General features: G+C 36.9%; 1 protein-coding gene across 1 annotated transcript; it reads left to right on the top strand.

Annotated features, from left to right (window-relative positions):
- The first annotated feature begins 1,013 nt into the window (after positions 1–1,013).
- Positions 1,014–9,063, top strand: LOC125276173 (C-type lectin domain family 4 member E-like). Its single transcript, XM_048203689.1, has 8 exons — positions 1,014–1,146; positions 2,414–2,542; positions 3,973–4,020; positions 4,149–4,190; positions 4,562–4,633; positions 4,731–4,885; positions 8,374–8,483; positions 8,598–9,063. Exons 1-8 carry the CDS (start codon positions 1,050–1,052, stop codon positions 8,770–8,772), a joined length of 828 nt encoding a protein of 275 aa, XP_048059646.1. The 5' UTR covers positions 1,014–1,049; the 3' UTR covers positions 8,773–9,063.
- The last annotated feature ends 7,956 nt before the right edge of the window (positions 9,064–17,019 follow it).

Below are 17,019 nucleotides of genomic sequence, written 5' to 3'. Positions count from 1 at the left end.
TTGAAAAAAAAAAAAGTGTCGGAACGCACAACTACCTCTGAATGGCAGTCAAATGAGTATTTTAGAAGGTGTCATGATCTGCTGCTGCTTAAAGGATTAGTCCACTTTTAAATAAACTTTTCCTGATAATTTACTCACCCCCATGTCATCCAAGATGTCCATGTCTTTCTTTCTTCTGTCGAAAAATTTTTTAGTTTTTGATGAAAACATTCCAGGATTATTCTCCTTATAGTAGACTTCAATGGGCACCAAACAGTTGAGGGTCAAAATTAGTTTCACTGCAGCTTCAAATTGTTCAACACGATCCCAGATGAGAAATAAGGGTCTTATAGTGAAACCATCGGTCATTTTCTGAAAAAAATTGAAAATTATGTAAGTTTTAACCAGAAATGCTCATCTTGAACTAGCTCTCTTCTTCTTCTTCTCTATTTGAATTCCAGCAGTGTAGACACTGCTAAGCGTATTACTGCCCTCCACAGGTCAAAGTTTGAACTAATTTTTATATGCAATATGCTAGTTCAATAGTATATAACAGTGAAACTAATTATGACCTTCAACTGTTTGGTGCCCATTCAAGTCTACTATAAGGAGAATAATCCTGGAATGTTTTCATCAAAAACTTTAATTTCTTTTCGACTGAAGAAATAAAGACATGGACACCTTGGATGACATGGGGGTGAGTAAATTATCAGGAAAAATTTATTTAAAAGTGGACTAATCCTTTAATATTAGGGTGAGTGAAGCAACAGACATTTTATGCTGTTTTAAGACAGAGCAGTATATCTCGATTGTGATGCTTCTGCCACCATCCTTTCTCTTGTAGAACTCAAATTCATATAATTATACCTTATTTGAGAGACTATATCTCATTATATTCAAACATGAATTATTAGTTGCTTGATCTGTATGAGTATGAGTATTCATACTCATAACCTCTTAATTTCCTGTTTGTATTAAATGTGAACTACATTTTATGTGACTTCCTTGTTCTGAACAAACTCAAGCAGCACTCAAGTCTCAGTAGACACGTCTTCTTTCAGACTCATGAAATGGATTCAATCTATGAAAATACTGATTTCATACTTTCTACAGTTGCATCAGATGAAAACCGCTCTCAATTCAAAAGTAAAGGCCGGGATGATATCGGTATGCATTCATTTCTATTTTAACAATTTAACACTGTAGTAATGCTGTTTAAAGTTTTCATTTTTAAACTCTTAATTCTAAATGTTATTTATTGGCATTGATGGATCCATAAATAACCTTTAACATTCATGAAATCATTCCATTCCACAAAAGGTTCTTTATATTGGAAAAATGTTCTTCACACTAAGAAAAAAAAAGGGGGGGGTTATTTTAATAACTGTTCACATAAAGGTTGTTTGAGGGACTTAAAATGGTTCTATGGCATCGCTATGAAAACCACCGTTTGGAGCATTCATCTTTAAGATTGCATGTTTATTCAACAATTACACATTTGGCAGACTCTTTTGTTCAAAGCAGCTTACATTGCATTCAATATTTTTTCCATTCATGTGTTCCCTGGGAATCAAATGCTCTCAACACTGTCATTTAAATAAAAAATAAAAAGCTATGTCTTCCCTGTAGCTCAGACAGCAGATCATGATACTAACATCAAGGTCATTGATTCAGAAAGAAGAAAGAGTTCACATGCAATGTTAAACTCAATATAAGCTGTTTTGGATAAAAGCTTCTGCCAAAAGCGTGAATTAATGTGGTTAAATATACTGCCTAAAGCAACAGTGATGTGAGAACTGGTGTGAAGTTGACCATTTGACTTCCGGTGTATCGACTATAAGTGTTGATGTTCTCAAGATGCTGTGAAGAACAGTAATATAATTTTTCTCATCTATCATGAGGGGATAGGAGTCTCACAGGCGTAGCTGTCACAAGATCTTTATCGTTTTGTATGTTTTATTTCAAACATCCAGTTTGAAACTCTTAAGATTTTAACATGTGAATTCTGTTCTTCAAACTAAACTTTCAGTACATTTATTTTATATATTTTGAGTAACAATGATCACAATTAAAATACACTGGCAAACATTAAGACAAGAGTCAACTGAAGGTATTTTAATTAAATGTAACTTCAAAACTGAGTTCTCAGGACAAGAACACAATTAAAAAAATGTCTGGTTGGAAAAAGTTGTCATGATCACCAGCTGGATTGCCCGTGAAAGCCACCAGGGGGCGCTCCAACAAGGACTTTCACCATTTCCATAAAGACTTAATTTGCCATTATCCTTTGCCTGGACTCATCTTCCATTATTGTTTTCACCTGTGTCTCATTAGTGTCATTAGCTCACCATATATAAAGCCCGGTTTATCATTCACTCTTTGCTAGATCTTGACAGAGATTAGAAATAACATCTCATACAATTTTTGACCTCAGGTAACTCCAACAAAGATCAAGAAAGGAAGAGGGAAGTTCATCCTCCTAAGTGGACTAAAGTTCTTCTGATTTTTTTAGCCTTCTGTCTTGTTTTTGCTCTTGGAGGTCTCTGTATTCTAGGGATACTGTGTGAGTATATATTGAGCTGTCAATCGATTCAAATAAAAATCAATGACACTTTTCTGTAATTAACTGTGATAAATCACACCTAACATTAGTTTGTAATATTTTAATTGTAATATTTTTCACATTGAATCTCCAAAAATGCAGAAAAAAAAACCATAAAGACAGTTTATTTTAAATGTTTAATGGCAAAAATTGTTTCAATGGCTGCTTAACAGACAGTGTGCTAGTACAGATTTTCTTTTTTGTGACTTATCGCGCTTGAATGGTTTAAAGGGATAGTTCACACAAAAATGAAAATTTGATGTTTATCTGCTTACTCCCAGGGCATCCAAGATGTAGGTGACTTTTTTTTTCTTCAGTAGAACACAAATGATGATTTTTAACTGCTGCTGTCTGTCAGTCAAATAATGGGAGTGAATGGGAACTTATAAGAGTAAATAAAACTTGCTTAGACAAATCCAAATTAAACCCTGCGGCTCGTGACGACACATTGATGTCCTAAGACACGAAACGATCAGTTTGTGAGAGAAACCGTTTTTTTTTTTTTAAATCATTTTTTTTTTACCTCTAAAACACCACTATGTCCAACTGTGTTCAGCACTAAGTTAGTGAGGTCTGATCGCGCTCTGACAACGGCAGTGATGTCTAGCACTCATTGAAGTATAAGCGCGAGACATCACTGCCGTTGTCAGAGCGCGATCAGACCTTAATAAAACGAGTGCTGAACGCAGTTGGACAGTCACCTACATCTTGGATGCCCTGGGGGCAATGAATGATAGCGTCATCATATCCTGTAGTGCAGCCAAAGGTTGACAGGAAAAAAATAGATGATGCTTTAATTGAGAGATATATAATTTTCTTTTTTTTTTTTTTACTCAGACTGAACCACTGCAACAACTGCTTACACACAATATTTACTTGTCAGAGTTTCTGAAACCTGACACTCATCAGAACATCCAAATCTGCAAAGCCAGTCTTTGACTCAGTTTTCAATTTCACAAAACACTTTTTGCAAAACACAGCACACAATTCTCTATGTAACACAACAATGTAACAGTATCTTGATTTCCTTTTTCAAACACAATCATTGTTTCTGTATAACTACACATGGTGGATGTATTTCTTTTCTTTCATACTGTGTAATACTGTATTCACAACCACAAATGCTTACAGTAAAAAATAGTTTGGTTTCAATCTTTTGTTTACCATGAATTTTTCAACATCAACATTATTTACTTTTAATAAATGCATTACTAGAAAAAAAAAATGCAGTACTTTATTTTGCAGATGAACCGTTTGGTTTAGATCACTGTGTGTACATTACTTTGGAGAAATGTGTCAAATCAATTAGGAAAAACTGTAATAGTGAATGTCTTGCCTAAGTGTTACCAAAGTTATATCAGTGCTACTGCTTATGTTTCACCTTTAATCAGATACCAGTGTTTCAGTGAAACTGTCTGCCCAGCAAACTAACGGCACAAGTGAGTAAAATTTGTTTCATGCAACCAGTACAGCAACATGCTTCATTAACTCTGCACAAAGACAAATAATTATGTGAGTGACTGTCTGTTTTCTTTTTTCCACCATTGTCTTCATGTTTCTGTACCAGTCATGGAAGGAGAGCTTGAGGAACTTAAAACCAACTACACCAGTAAGTTATGATGCGTTCAGATTCATACATACAAAAAGGCTTGGACAAAGTGCATGCTGAACCAGTTTATGTCCAATGCATTTCATCTCAGTTCTTTCTGTTCAGTAAATATGAGTCAGTCGTTTTTTTTTTTGTTTTGTTTTTTTTGTTTTTTCCCCATCCATTTGTTTTCTCCCTTTTCATAACTGTTTCTGTACTAGTCATGGCTTACAGACAACTACACCAGACTGCATTTCACTTTCACACCCATGACACAAGTTTAGACAATTTCTGCACACTGAACCAAATTTTGATTAACTTCAAGAGTATAATGGTCTGCAGAATGGATCATTTTCATCCTGACTGTGTTTATTTTTGACCTTGTCATTCAGATTACAAAGAACAGTTTGATGCGCTCCAAAAACAGCATGAGGAGACACTTAGAAAGCTGAACAGATTAAATCGTACGTATTAAGATTTGAGCCTCGTGCAAAGTTAAAAGACATTTAATGAGTCTGAAACAATTGAATAATTGAATTGTCACTACCTCTTTCTCAAAAGACAGCACAGGTTGTGCACTTTGTTCTGTCCACTGGATTCATTTTGGGGGAAAGTGTTACTACTTCTCTACGGTCATGATGAACTGGACACAGAGTCGAGATCACTGTGTGACTCTAGGAGGACATCTAGTGATCATAAACAGCCAAGCAGAGCAGGTGTGTTATGCAGTTCAACACTTCATATACTTCTGCATACCTCCTTTTACTTATGTAAAATTATCTATTTTTAGCTAAACATGAAGAAAAAAGTTATAGAAATTAGAAACATCGCAAACAATTTGTCATAAGTGACAATTTATGCAGTACACAATGCCAAGCTTTAAGAATAAACTAAAGCAGAAGTGAAACAGGAAAGATCTCTGATAGAAATCTCTGATGGTCTCAAAAGATTGGGTCAAAGTTAACATCTTGTTCACCACAAGAGACTTTTGAAGAAACCAGGTGCGGCTCATTCACTGACTGAAAATGGCATGGAGGGATACAAACGTCAAATTTCAGCTTAAAAAACAAAGTAGTTTCAGCAGTGGAGCATCATGTTATTAGGCAACATTCTAGTGAAATTGTTGCTTAAAGATTACTAAAAATAAACCATTATTTAGTTTGATTAATCGGGGCATATTCTATCAAGTCAATTTTGTTTTCTCAATGACTTTAAATATTAAGCTATTTATTTCTATGCTCCAAACCTTATTGGTGTGGTGGACTGGCCATCTGGAGCACCAGGAGTTTTCCTGGTGAGCCGCTGTACAATGTGGGCCGGCCCATTGCTGCAGGCAATGCATAAAGAATGAATTATAGTAAATTTACATAGCCTATCCTTCCAACAGCCCAGATGAATGTCCCGCGCAGCCCACTTGAGGCAAAAAAAAAATCTTATCAATTTAGCATGCTTAGACTTTTAAAGGGGACCTATTATGCAAAATTCACTTTTGCATGGTGTTTGGCTATAATTGTGTGTTGGCAGTGTGTGTACACAACCACCCTATAATGATAAAAATCCAACCACTCCTTTTTTTTTAATCCCCATAAATCATATGCAGTGTCTCTGAACAAGCCATTTCCAGATCCCTGGTAATGTGGCGTCACATTAGCCACAGGCCCCACCCACGAATGTTGACAGACACTGCCATTTTAACATTGAACCGCCCTGAGCGAGTTCACAGCGAGTTGTATACAGTCCGCCATTGCTGCATTGACAAGAATGTCTCCCATTCTGTAGCTGGATGGATTAATCCACATAGCTCTCTACATTTACTCCCTAAATCTGAGCTGCTGAAGATGAGGTGGATTCATTTTGTTTTCGAAAAAAATGCTCCCTCAACGCCACCGAAATTCAATTATGTCTGCACGAATCATTTCACACATTTCACAATCATTTGGCCATCATTCGAACGGGGTGCGGTACAACAGGCTTGTACTAATATAGTGGAAGAAGACAATATAAGTTATAACCATAATTGAACTAAACTATACCTGTTCTATCTCCATGTAGCATGTATTTGCAGTTTCTGACATTATAGTGCGTCCTGACTGAATCCTGACACCGAGAATGAGCTCTTGAAGCTCCGCCCTCTTAGGCTGATCGCAACAGCTCATTTGCATTTAAAGGGACCGCACTGAAATGGCGTTTTTGCTTACCCCCCAAAAAGTGGCAATTTTAACATGCTATAAAAAATTATCTATGGGGTATTTTGAGCTAAAACTTCACATACACACTCTGGGGACATCAGTGGCTTATTTTACATCTTGTAAAATGGGGCATAATAGGTCCCCTTTAAAAGTGCTCATCAATGTCGAAATGTTTGAGATGGCCAATCAAATGAGCCTAGGCTGAATAATTATAAGCGTCTTTATTGACACTTACCCCAGATTTTTGAATGGTAGTGTATCACGTTTTCCACAAAAAGAAGCAGCACAATTTTTTTCAATATTGATAATAATCAGAAATGTTTCTTCAGCAGCAAATCTATTGTAGCGTATTGTGTTAGGCTTATATTCTTATGCAAGTTAGCCCAGGCTCAGAAAAATGTACCGTTGGAACATTTTTGCAAAACGGAAATACATCATGCCATGTACGTTTCGTGAAATGTCCACTGAATGGCGCTAAAACTTTCTTTTTTCGGAAACGGATGAACATCAATATGGTATCCCACTGAGCAAATTACGTCCAGAAGACGTCTTTTTGAGGTCTTGTCTCAGGTTGAAAAGACGTCCACTGAGGGGCCAGAATGAAAGTTTTTATGACGTCTTTTTTTGACGTCTTCTGGACATCCGATATAGACGAACACGCAGAATCACCAAAGGAGAAAAATCACAATTTTTAAGCCACCATCGTGGAGATGAGTGTTTGCTTTAGTTGGGCTCTTGACCCTTGCCTTATTAATATTAGAATTTGTTTGGGCTGTAACTGAGTCATAACAGCCAGACAAGCAAAGAGAAATGATCAGGTGTTGGTTATGGTCTCACATAACCATTATTTGACCTGAATCACTGAACTCATCTAGAGCCCAATCTCTGAGTTAGATTCACATTATTGATTACAGCAGCACTGTGATTCTACAGCACAAGATCAGCTTTTACAATATGATTCAAATGATTTCAGAAAAGGTGTGATGAACAAAAAAAAAGTATTAATTTTAGGCATACACAGACATCAAGAATCAGCCCGTGAATCTCAACAGTGGTGACCATGACAAAGCATGTTGCAGTGCATTCTGGGAGCCACCAATCAAAATTCATCCATGGCTCCCATCATGCATTGCTGCATGAATAAATTATGAGCTTAATTGTCTTAGTAATTTCCTTTTTTCTCATATTTTATTTTGTTCTGTTTATGTGACTTTTTAGTAGCTTGTTTTCTAATGTTCAGAGTTGATCTGTTGATCAGAATATGTTGCTTGTCACCGTCATTGAGATTCACAGGCTGATTCTTGATGTCTGTGAATTTTTTTTTTACCATGTGAAATCCTTTATATTATATTGATAAAGCTGATCTTCTGCTGTAGAATCACAGTGATGCTGTAATCAATAACATAAATCTAATTCAGAGATTGGGCTCTTCATGAGTTCAGTGATTCAGGTCAAATAACGATTATGTGAGTCCATAACCAACACCACCTGATCATTTCTCTTTACTTGTCTGGCTGTTATGACTCAGTTACAGCCCAAACAAACTTTAATATTAATAAGGCAAGGGTCAAGAGTCCAACTAAAGCAAACACTCATCTCCACGATGGTGGCTTAAAAATTGTGATTTTTCTCCTTTGGTGATTCTGTGTGTTCGTCTATATCGGATGTCCAGAAGACGTCAAAAAAAGACGTCATAAAAACTTTCATTCTGGCCCCCCAGTGGACGTCTTTTCAACCTGAGACAAGACCTCAAAAAGACGTCTTCTGGACGTAATTTGCTCAGTGGGATGTTTTTATTACTTTGGTTTTACACAAATCATGGTAGTTCTGATGTGAAATTTCGAGTGACTGGCGCTAAGCTTAATGCTTTATTACGTTTTAAAATAACGTACCACCTAAACACCTAAATCTACTCGATATTGTTAACAAATGTGACATAAAAAGAATATGTAATCTTTTTAGCCCCAGTTCACCCCCCGGAGGTCTTAGACAATAACCTTTTTTTTCTTCATCAGGATTTTCTTACCTCTAAAGTTAAAGTGACTCACTGGATTGGTCTGAATGATTTGGACACTGAGGGACACTGGTTTTGGGTGAACAACCAGCCACTTAATGATTCAGTAACGTAAGAACTTCTTTAATCTTGACAATACAACCTCTGCATTGAAACTAACAATACATGAAGGTAATAGCATGTTGCTACCAAACAGAAGCTTTTTGGGTTTTTTTGGTTCTTTAGATTCTGGATGAAACGAGAGAATGGAATCAGTGAGCCTGATAACTGGACGAAAGAAGATGAAGCCGGTGAAGACTGTGCTAGTCTGGGACATCCAGCAGGAGAGACGGATTTCTGGACGGATGCTTTCTGTTTTGAAAAGAAAAGATTTGTGTGTGAAGCTGCTGCAGCGGTTTAATTCACAACTCCTGAATAAACCTAAAAGTTAGCATTCTGTCATTTATTCAAACCAAAAGACATTTTAAAGAATGTACTTGCAGTGGTGCTCCTGCCCGTACGCAAAGTATGCATACTGCATATCACCAGCATTTCAATATGCATTCTGTAACTTCATTGCTAAATCATGTACGTCAGTAATCATTTATACCAATTATAAACAATGCTGTCACTCTAAGTCTGACTGTCCGTGATAGCTCTGCGATGGATTTTGCATAGGTCAACCGTTCAAATAAATGCAGTATTAAACTCAGTTCCTGGAGGACCACAGCCTTGCAGAGTTTAGTTCCAACCCTGCTCCAAAACGAGTATCTATGGTTTGCAAATAAGCGTAATGGACTTAATTACTGATAAATATGTTGAAAAAGCACAAACATTTAATGGATTGTACGTACACTGTTGTACGTACAGTAAGACATTAGATAGACTGAGCTGATGTAACTCACTTTTTTTTTAGATGCGAGTTTGAGGTTTTGTAACTTCCTCTACAGTATCTATTATTATGAGCACAGATGCACACAGACACAGTACAGCAGCGTCACTATGTCTGCATATTATTTTGTGTGCAATTACATTAAATAATATTAATTAAATATTTGTTTAAATGTAAATTTAATGTCTATACTGCCAGTTTAAAATGTAATAAAAAGTTTAAAGGTGCCCTCGAATGAAAAATTGAATTTATCTTGGCATTGTTAAATAACAAGAGTTCAGTACATGGAAATGACATACAGTGAGTCTCAAACTCCATTGTTTCCTCCTTCTTATATAAATCTCATTTGTTTAAAAGACCTCCGAAGAACAGGCGAATCTCAACATAACACCGACTGTTACGTAACAGTCGGGATCATTAATATGTACGCCCCCAATATTTGCATATGCCAGCCCACGTTTCCAACATTATAAAAGGCATTAGACAAGGGCAGCCAGTATTAACGTCTGGATATGCACAACCAAATCATCAGACTAGGTAAGCAAGCAAGAACAATAGCGAAAAATTGGCAGATCGAGCAATAATAACTGACATGATCCATGATAACATGATATTTTTTTGTGATATTTGTAAACTGTCTTTCTAAATGTTTTGTTAGCATGTTGTTGATGTACTGTTAAATGTGGTTAAAGTTACCATCGGTTATTACTGTATTCACGGAGACAAGAGAGCCGTCGCTATTTTCATTTTTAAACACTTGCAGTCTGTATAATGCATAAACACAACTTCATTTTTTATAAATCTCTCCAACAGAGTAGCATTAGCCGTTAGCCACGGAGCACTATCAAACTCATTCAAAATCAGAAGTAAACAATATAACAGTATACAATACTCACATAATCCGACGTATGCATGCCACATGCATGACGAACACTTTGTAAAGATCCATTTTGAGGGTTATATTAGCTGTGTAAACTTTGTTAAGGCACTGTTCAAGGCAAGCGCGAGCTCTGTGGGCGTGGACCACGGGATTTAAAGGGGCCGCAGCATAAAATCGGCGCGTTTATAATGACGCCCCAAAATAGGCAGTTAAAAAAATTAATTAAAAAAAAATCTATGGGGTATTTTGATCTGAAACTTCACAGACACATTCAGGGGACACCTTAGACTTATATTACATCTTTTAAAAACATAATCTAGGGCACCTTTAAGGTTATACTTTTATCTTGCTGGAATTCATATATTTGATCTCTCACCACTGATAATCAACTTTAACTTGATTTTTTCCCTCCATTTGCTTACTTCTCTTGTCCGTACAAATGACATTGAATGGCAGTGGTAATATTTATGTGGCTTCCTTGTTTCCATGCAGCAAGCATGATAGCCAAAACCTACACGCCTTTAATCGGGTTAAAGAAATGGATTCAGTCTAAGAAAATGTTGAATCCATGCCTTCAGCAACAGGTACAAAGGTAAGATATTATATTTTGTCCAGTTCTGTTTAAATTATATGCCAGAGATCACATAGATTTTTCACTGCAGAAAGACCAGTGTAAACTGCTTAATTTCATTACTATTTAGTCTCTTCATAGTCAGCGTTCCAGTACAAGGACACTTGTTGCACTTTTATTATTGCCATTTTCGCCATTACATAAGCATTAATTTGAAAGCTTAAATACTCCAAATTCATGCTGCTAAAAGGTTTTTGCAAGTGGACATTGCTATACTTTACTAATACTAATAATAATTTTTGTGAAATCAAATTTGGAACACAACTTGGCTGGATATATGGAGTCCAAATGCTTTTGTAAAATATATATTTTGTATAAAATAATAAAAAAAAAAAATGCTGAGTGTCTTTAAAAAGAGACAAACCTTAGGTTTGTATTCCAAAGCATTCAAGTTAAGATCTATGCTCAAAAAGAGATTCGTGGAAATTGCTGTCCTATTGGTGAAAGACACAAAAGAGCCCTTCCCTCCAGCCGAGATGAAGAAGGGGTTTTACAGCCCTAATTTTATTGTACCAAAATAGGTGATGTTTTGTGACCAATCCTAGATCTGCGAGTTTTGAACTGGGCCCTACACTGGCTACAATTCAAAATGTTGACACAAAAGCACATTCTAACATGCTTTCTCCAATAGGAGTGGTTTGTGGTGATAGACCTGAAGGATGCATACTTTCATGTCTCGATCTTGCCTCGACACAGACCGTTTCTTCAGCATACCAGTACAAGGTCCTCCCTTTCGGCATATAGCATCCTCGGCAGTGGTTACACCACTCAGGCTGATGCATATTGGGTTCAGGACTGGCTTCCCACACAGCAAGGGACTCCTAGGCGGATCCGCATTCAAGTCGCCAAATCCGCGTGACTGTCACATCCGTTTTGGCACCGCCCAGAGGATCAGGTCCGCATCCGAGCGGCACCATAAATTCTACTGTCAATCAGCGGATCCTGAGCGGACCCATGTCGGATCCGCGGACGTGCACGCGCCTTTACTGTAACGGTTGTATCAATTTGCGGGTCCCAAACGGACCCGCCGCTGAGGTAAGGTTTAAATCGCGGATGCGGAGCGGATGCAGCGCGGAGCCAAGGCGGGTCCGTGATCCGCCTTCGTTGCGGATCCGTCACTGCGAGCAAGTGGACTCCGATACGGGTCCGTTCGCGGCAGAGATGAAAAGTCCAGGGGTCAGAAAGTAAAAGTCCTGCCATATTTTTTTTTCCACCCCCTGAAGCATTAATGAGATAAATAAGTGATTAATTGAGTGATGATTGAGCATTATTGAAGACACCTGATGATAACAAGCAGAATCACCAAAGGAGAAAATCACAATTTTTAAGACACCATCGTGGAGATGAGGGTTTTTTTTAGTTGGGCTCTTGACCCTTCACTTTTTAATATTAAATTTTGTTTGGGCTGTGTTAACTGAGTTATAACAGCCAGACAAGCAAAGAGAAAAGATGATCAGGTGGTGTTGGTTATGTTTTCACATGATCATTATTTGATCTGAATCACTGAACTCATTTAGAGCCCAATGTCTGAGTTAGATTCACATTATTGATTACAGCAGAACTGTGATTCTACAGCACAAGATCAGCCTTATCAATATAATCTGAGGGATTTCTTAAAAGTTGTTCTCTACAAAAAAAAAATCTTTCTCTTAGGCACACACAGACATCAAGAATCATCCTGTGAATCTCAACGACGGTGACAAGCAACATATTCTGGTAAACAGATCAACTCTGAACATTAGAAAACAAGCTACTAAAAAGTCACATAAACGGAACAAAATAAAATATGACAATAAAGGAAATTACTAAGACAATTCAGCTCATAATTTATTCATGCAGCAATGCATGATGGGAGCCATGGATGAATTTTGATTGGTGGCTCCCAGAATGCACTGCAACATGCTTTATTATTCTCACCACTGTTGAGATTCACAGGATGATTCTTGATATCTGTGTGTCTACAACATGAGAGAGCGTCTTATTTTTATTTATTTTTTTACTAAGAACAACTTTTGATGAAACCTTTGATTTTTTTTGAAAAAAAAAAAAAAACTGGATCTTGTGCTGTAGAATCACAGTGCTGCTGTAATCAATAATGTGAGTCTAACTCAAAGATTAAGCTCTAAATGAGTTCAGTGATTCAGATCAAGTAATAAGCATGTGAAAACATAACCAACAAAACCTGATCATCTTTTCTTTCTGCTTGTCTGGCTATTATAACTCAATTAAAACAGCCCAAACAAAATGTAATATTAAAAAGTGAAGGGTCAAGACAAGAGCCCAACTAAAACAAACCCTCATCTCCACGATGGTGTCTTAAAAATTGTGATTTTCTCCTTTGGTGATTCTGCTTGTTATCATCAGGTGTCTTCAATAATGCTCAATCATCACTCAATTAATCACTTATTTATCTCATTAATGCTTCAGCAGGTGGAAAAAAAAATATGGCAGGACTTTTACTTTCTGAGCCCTGGACTTTCACTTTCTGAGCCCTGGACTTTCCACCTCTGCGCGATACCTCCGCGGTGGATCCGCCACGGAGTCCTTTTGCTGTGTGGGTTCAGACTCGAGTCACGCGATGGGCATGGCACCCCGGGACACATTGCGTGGCAATTACTCCGATCTGTCACCATTCGTTCAGGTTCCTCAGAGGCACCAGGAGGATTTCATCTTACTGGGCCTACATGGAGCTACTTTTGAGACTCTGGAGTCAGTTAAGTGAGTTAAGGTTGAAAGGTCAGTTGTCCCCTTCCACTCTGAAAGTGTATGTAGCCGCCATAGTGGCACATCATGATGCAGTGAACAGTAAGTCACTGGGGAAGCACGACCTTATTATGAGGTTCCTCAGATGCCTTATTCCCTCATGAGACCTCTCTGTGGTCTTACCGGGCCTACAGAGAGCTCCTTTTGGAGTCAGCTGAGTTAAGCACCCTCTCTTTGAAGATGGCCCTCCTGACCACGCTCACTTCCAACAAGAGGGTGGGGCACCTTTTTGCTTTCCTTTTTGTTGCCGACATTTTTTAACATCGTTTTGTTGATTCAGCATCACATTTTGTCTAAACTTGTGTATGCATAAATAAGTTACACGCAGGGTTGCCAACTCTCACACATTTGGCATGAGACGTGCTTATCTTAAGATAATCTTAAGAACGCCTAAGTGTACTTAACTGTGCTATTTTGAGACACCATGAAATATGAACTAAAATTTGCTTTTAAAATGCTATCTCTGTATTTAAAAAAAATTTTAGATGCCACTCATAGTACATTTGAACCCATAGAGTGCTACAAGTGGTATTTAAATACTTTTTTTTTTTTAAATACAGAGATAGTATATTAAAAATATTTCATGGTGTCTCAAAATAGCACAGTTAAGTACACATAGATGTTCTTAAGATTATCTTAAGAAGTACTAAAGAAGAATTTATTTAAATTATTGGACAGGAATAGAGAACTTTAAGTATATTATAGAAGTGTACTTTTTTCACCAAGCTGAACACAACCATCCACTGTTTCCTGCACTGGTATTCAGTGTTACATTAAATTGTTAACCCAAGTTGTATTCAGAGTTGGGTAATCCAGGGGCCAAAGAGTAAAAGTCCTGCCATATTTTTATTCCACCCACTGAAGCATTAATGAGATAAATAAGTGATTAATTGAGTGATGATTGAGCATTATTGAAGACACCTGATGATAACAAGCAGAATCACCAAAGGAGAAAATCACAATTTTTAAGTTACCATCATCGAGGTCAAGGTTTGCTTTAGTTGGGCTCTTGACCCTTGACTTTTTAATATTAGGTTTTATTTGGGCAGTTTTAACTGCATTAAAACCAACCAGACAAGCAAAGTTAAAAGATGATCAGGTGATGTTGGTTATGTTTTTACATAATCATTTTTGATCTGAATCACTGAACTCATTTAGAGCCCAATCTCTGAGTTAGATTTACATTATTGATTACAGCAGCACTGTGATTCTACAGCACAAGATCTGCTTTTACAATACAGATTTTTTTTAAAAAGTTGTCCTTATCACAAAAAAAAAATAAAAATAGATATATATTAGGCACACACACACACACACAGACATCAAGAATCAGCCTGTGAATCTCAATGATGGTGACAAGCAACATATTGTGATCAACAGATCAACTCTGAACATTAGAAAACAAGCTACTAAAAAGTCACAGAAAAACAGCAAAATTTAAATAGTGAGAATAAAGAAAATTACTAAGACAATTCAGCTCATAATTTATTCATGCAGCAATGCATGATGGGAGCCATGGATGAATTTTGATTGGTGGCACCCAGAATGCATTGCAACATGCTTTATGATGGGCACCACTGTTGAGATTCACAGGCTGATTCTTGATGTCTGTGTGTTTAAATGAGCTCTGTTTTTTTTTTAAATCAGAACTCTAAAAAAAAAAAAAAAATTGTATTGATTAAGCTGATCTTGTGCTGTAGAATCACAGTGCTGCTGTAATCAATAATGTAAATCTAACTCAGAGATTGGGCTCTAAATTAGTTCAGTGATTTAGATCAAATAAAGATTATGTAAAAACATAACCAACACCACCTGATTATCTGTTAACTTTGCTTGTCTGGTTGGTTTTAATGCAGTTAAAACTGCCCAAACAAAATCTAATATTAAAAAGTCAAGGGTTAAGAGCTCAACTAAAACAAACCCTGACCTCGATGATGGTAACTTAAAAATTGTGATTTTCTCCTTTGGTGATTCTGCTTGTTATCATCAGGTGTCTTCAATAATGCTCAATCATCACTCAATTAATCACTTATTTATCTCATTAATGCTTCAGTGGGTAGAATAAAAATATGGCAGGACTTTTACTCTTTGGACCCTGGATTACCCAACTCTGGTTGTATTTGGATTGTTTCTGGCTTGATTTTAACATCTGAATAGTGTGTAATGAGAGAAAACGTGAAACATAACCAACACAAATGCTCTCGGGGCCTCAAACTGTACAAGTGTACCAAGTTTCATGCTTTTAAGAAACAGTGAACATATCACCTCAAATTTTGCACATATTACCTTGGACTTAAAGGTGTTTTATACCTTGATCTATACCAAATCATTATTTGACACTACATATGTATATTTTCTCCTTTAGGATTTTCTGTTCTCTAAAATTAAAGTGACGCACTGGGCGCATTGGTGTCAGTGATCTGGACACTGAGGGACACACTCAGAAACTGTAAGAAATCTGCAAGTGTGACATCATCAAATGATAATCAATATAGTTTGAATTGACAAGTTGATAAACAAAAAAGCATAAAAACAATCATCCAAAAACTGAGGTGATAATTTTAACTACAGTTAACTATACTGTTAAAGATGTGTCTATACACAGATTGTTTGTGTGTTAAAGGTTCTGGTTCAACGCGGTGCCGAAACAACCTAATAACTGGAGAGTACGGGATCTGTCTGGAGAGAACTGTGCTAGTCTAGGAGATTATAATGGCAATTTTCACTCTTGGTTTGATGCTTCTTGTCAAAAGAAGAAATTTGCTTTGATTTGTTTACTCATGTCAAGTTAAAATGTGTAATGGAATTTTTTAACTAATTAATAATGAACTAACTTTCTTTTCTTTTACAGGCCTAATAATAATCTAACTTTGAAAATAGTCACTAGGACTGAGTGTTGTGATTCAGAAACATTCTGCTGTGCTGGCTAGACAGCATCCTTCTGAGGATAAAAAATAGTCTTTCAGGAATTGTTTCAACCTATTGAGTAATCTGAACTATTAACCCTGAGACATTTTTTGATGATCTTGTGATTCAGTTGTTCTAATCTAAATGTATGCGGGACAGAGGAACTGAGATGTTTTTCTTAAATCTAAACCAATCGTATTGAGACTGATGATAATGAGTAATAGATCATTCCATACTGACTGTGAAGTGTACCTGAAATCCTATAAAACCTGTTGTATTCCTTTGTTCGGAGAGAGATCCTCTGGAATTTATGAGAACTCTCCCAGCCGTGATTAAAGCTTTGAAGGACAAAAACTGGAGTCTCTGGTTATTGCTGCAGCAAGTCAGGTTAGGGAACAAGGTTTAAGGGGGTCAAGACGTTGACCCGAAATATTATTGAGTGTCGATTAGGAGACGCTCCCAGGTATTATTGAGTGTCGATTAGGAGACGCTCTGAAAGATTAGGAAATTTGAGTGTCGATTAGGAGACACCCCAGGAAGGTAACTTAAGTCGGGTGTGTCTTGGAAAATCTACCACAAATGCTACAAGATTTGT

Source organism: Megalobrama amblycephala, linkage group LG9, assembly GCF_018812025.1.
Source record: "Megalobrama amblycephala isolate DHTTF-2021 linkage group LG9, ASM1881202v1, whole genome shotgun sequence".
NCBI lineage: Eukaryota > Metazoa > Chordata > Actinopteri > Cypriniformes > Xenocyprididae > Megalobrama > Megalobrama amblycephala.
This window is presented reverse-complemented; position numbering and strand designations above follow the sequence as displayed.

Coding starts and splice junctions, on each gene's coding strand:
- LOC125276173 (XM_048203689.1), top strand. CDS start 1,050: ATGGATTCAATCTATGAAAATACTGATTTCATACTTTCTACAGTTGCA. Junction 2,543..3,972: donor CTGTATTCTAGGGATACTGT/GTGAGTATATAT, acceptor ACCTTTAATCAG/ATACCAGTGTTTCAGTGAAA. Junction 4,886..8,373: donor TAAACAGCCAAGCAGAGCAG/GTGTGTTATGCA, acceptor TTTCTTCATCAG/GATTTTCTTACCTCTAAAGT.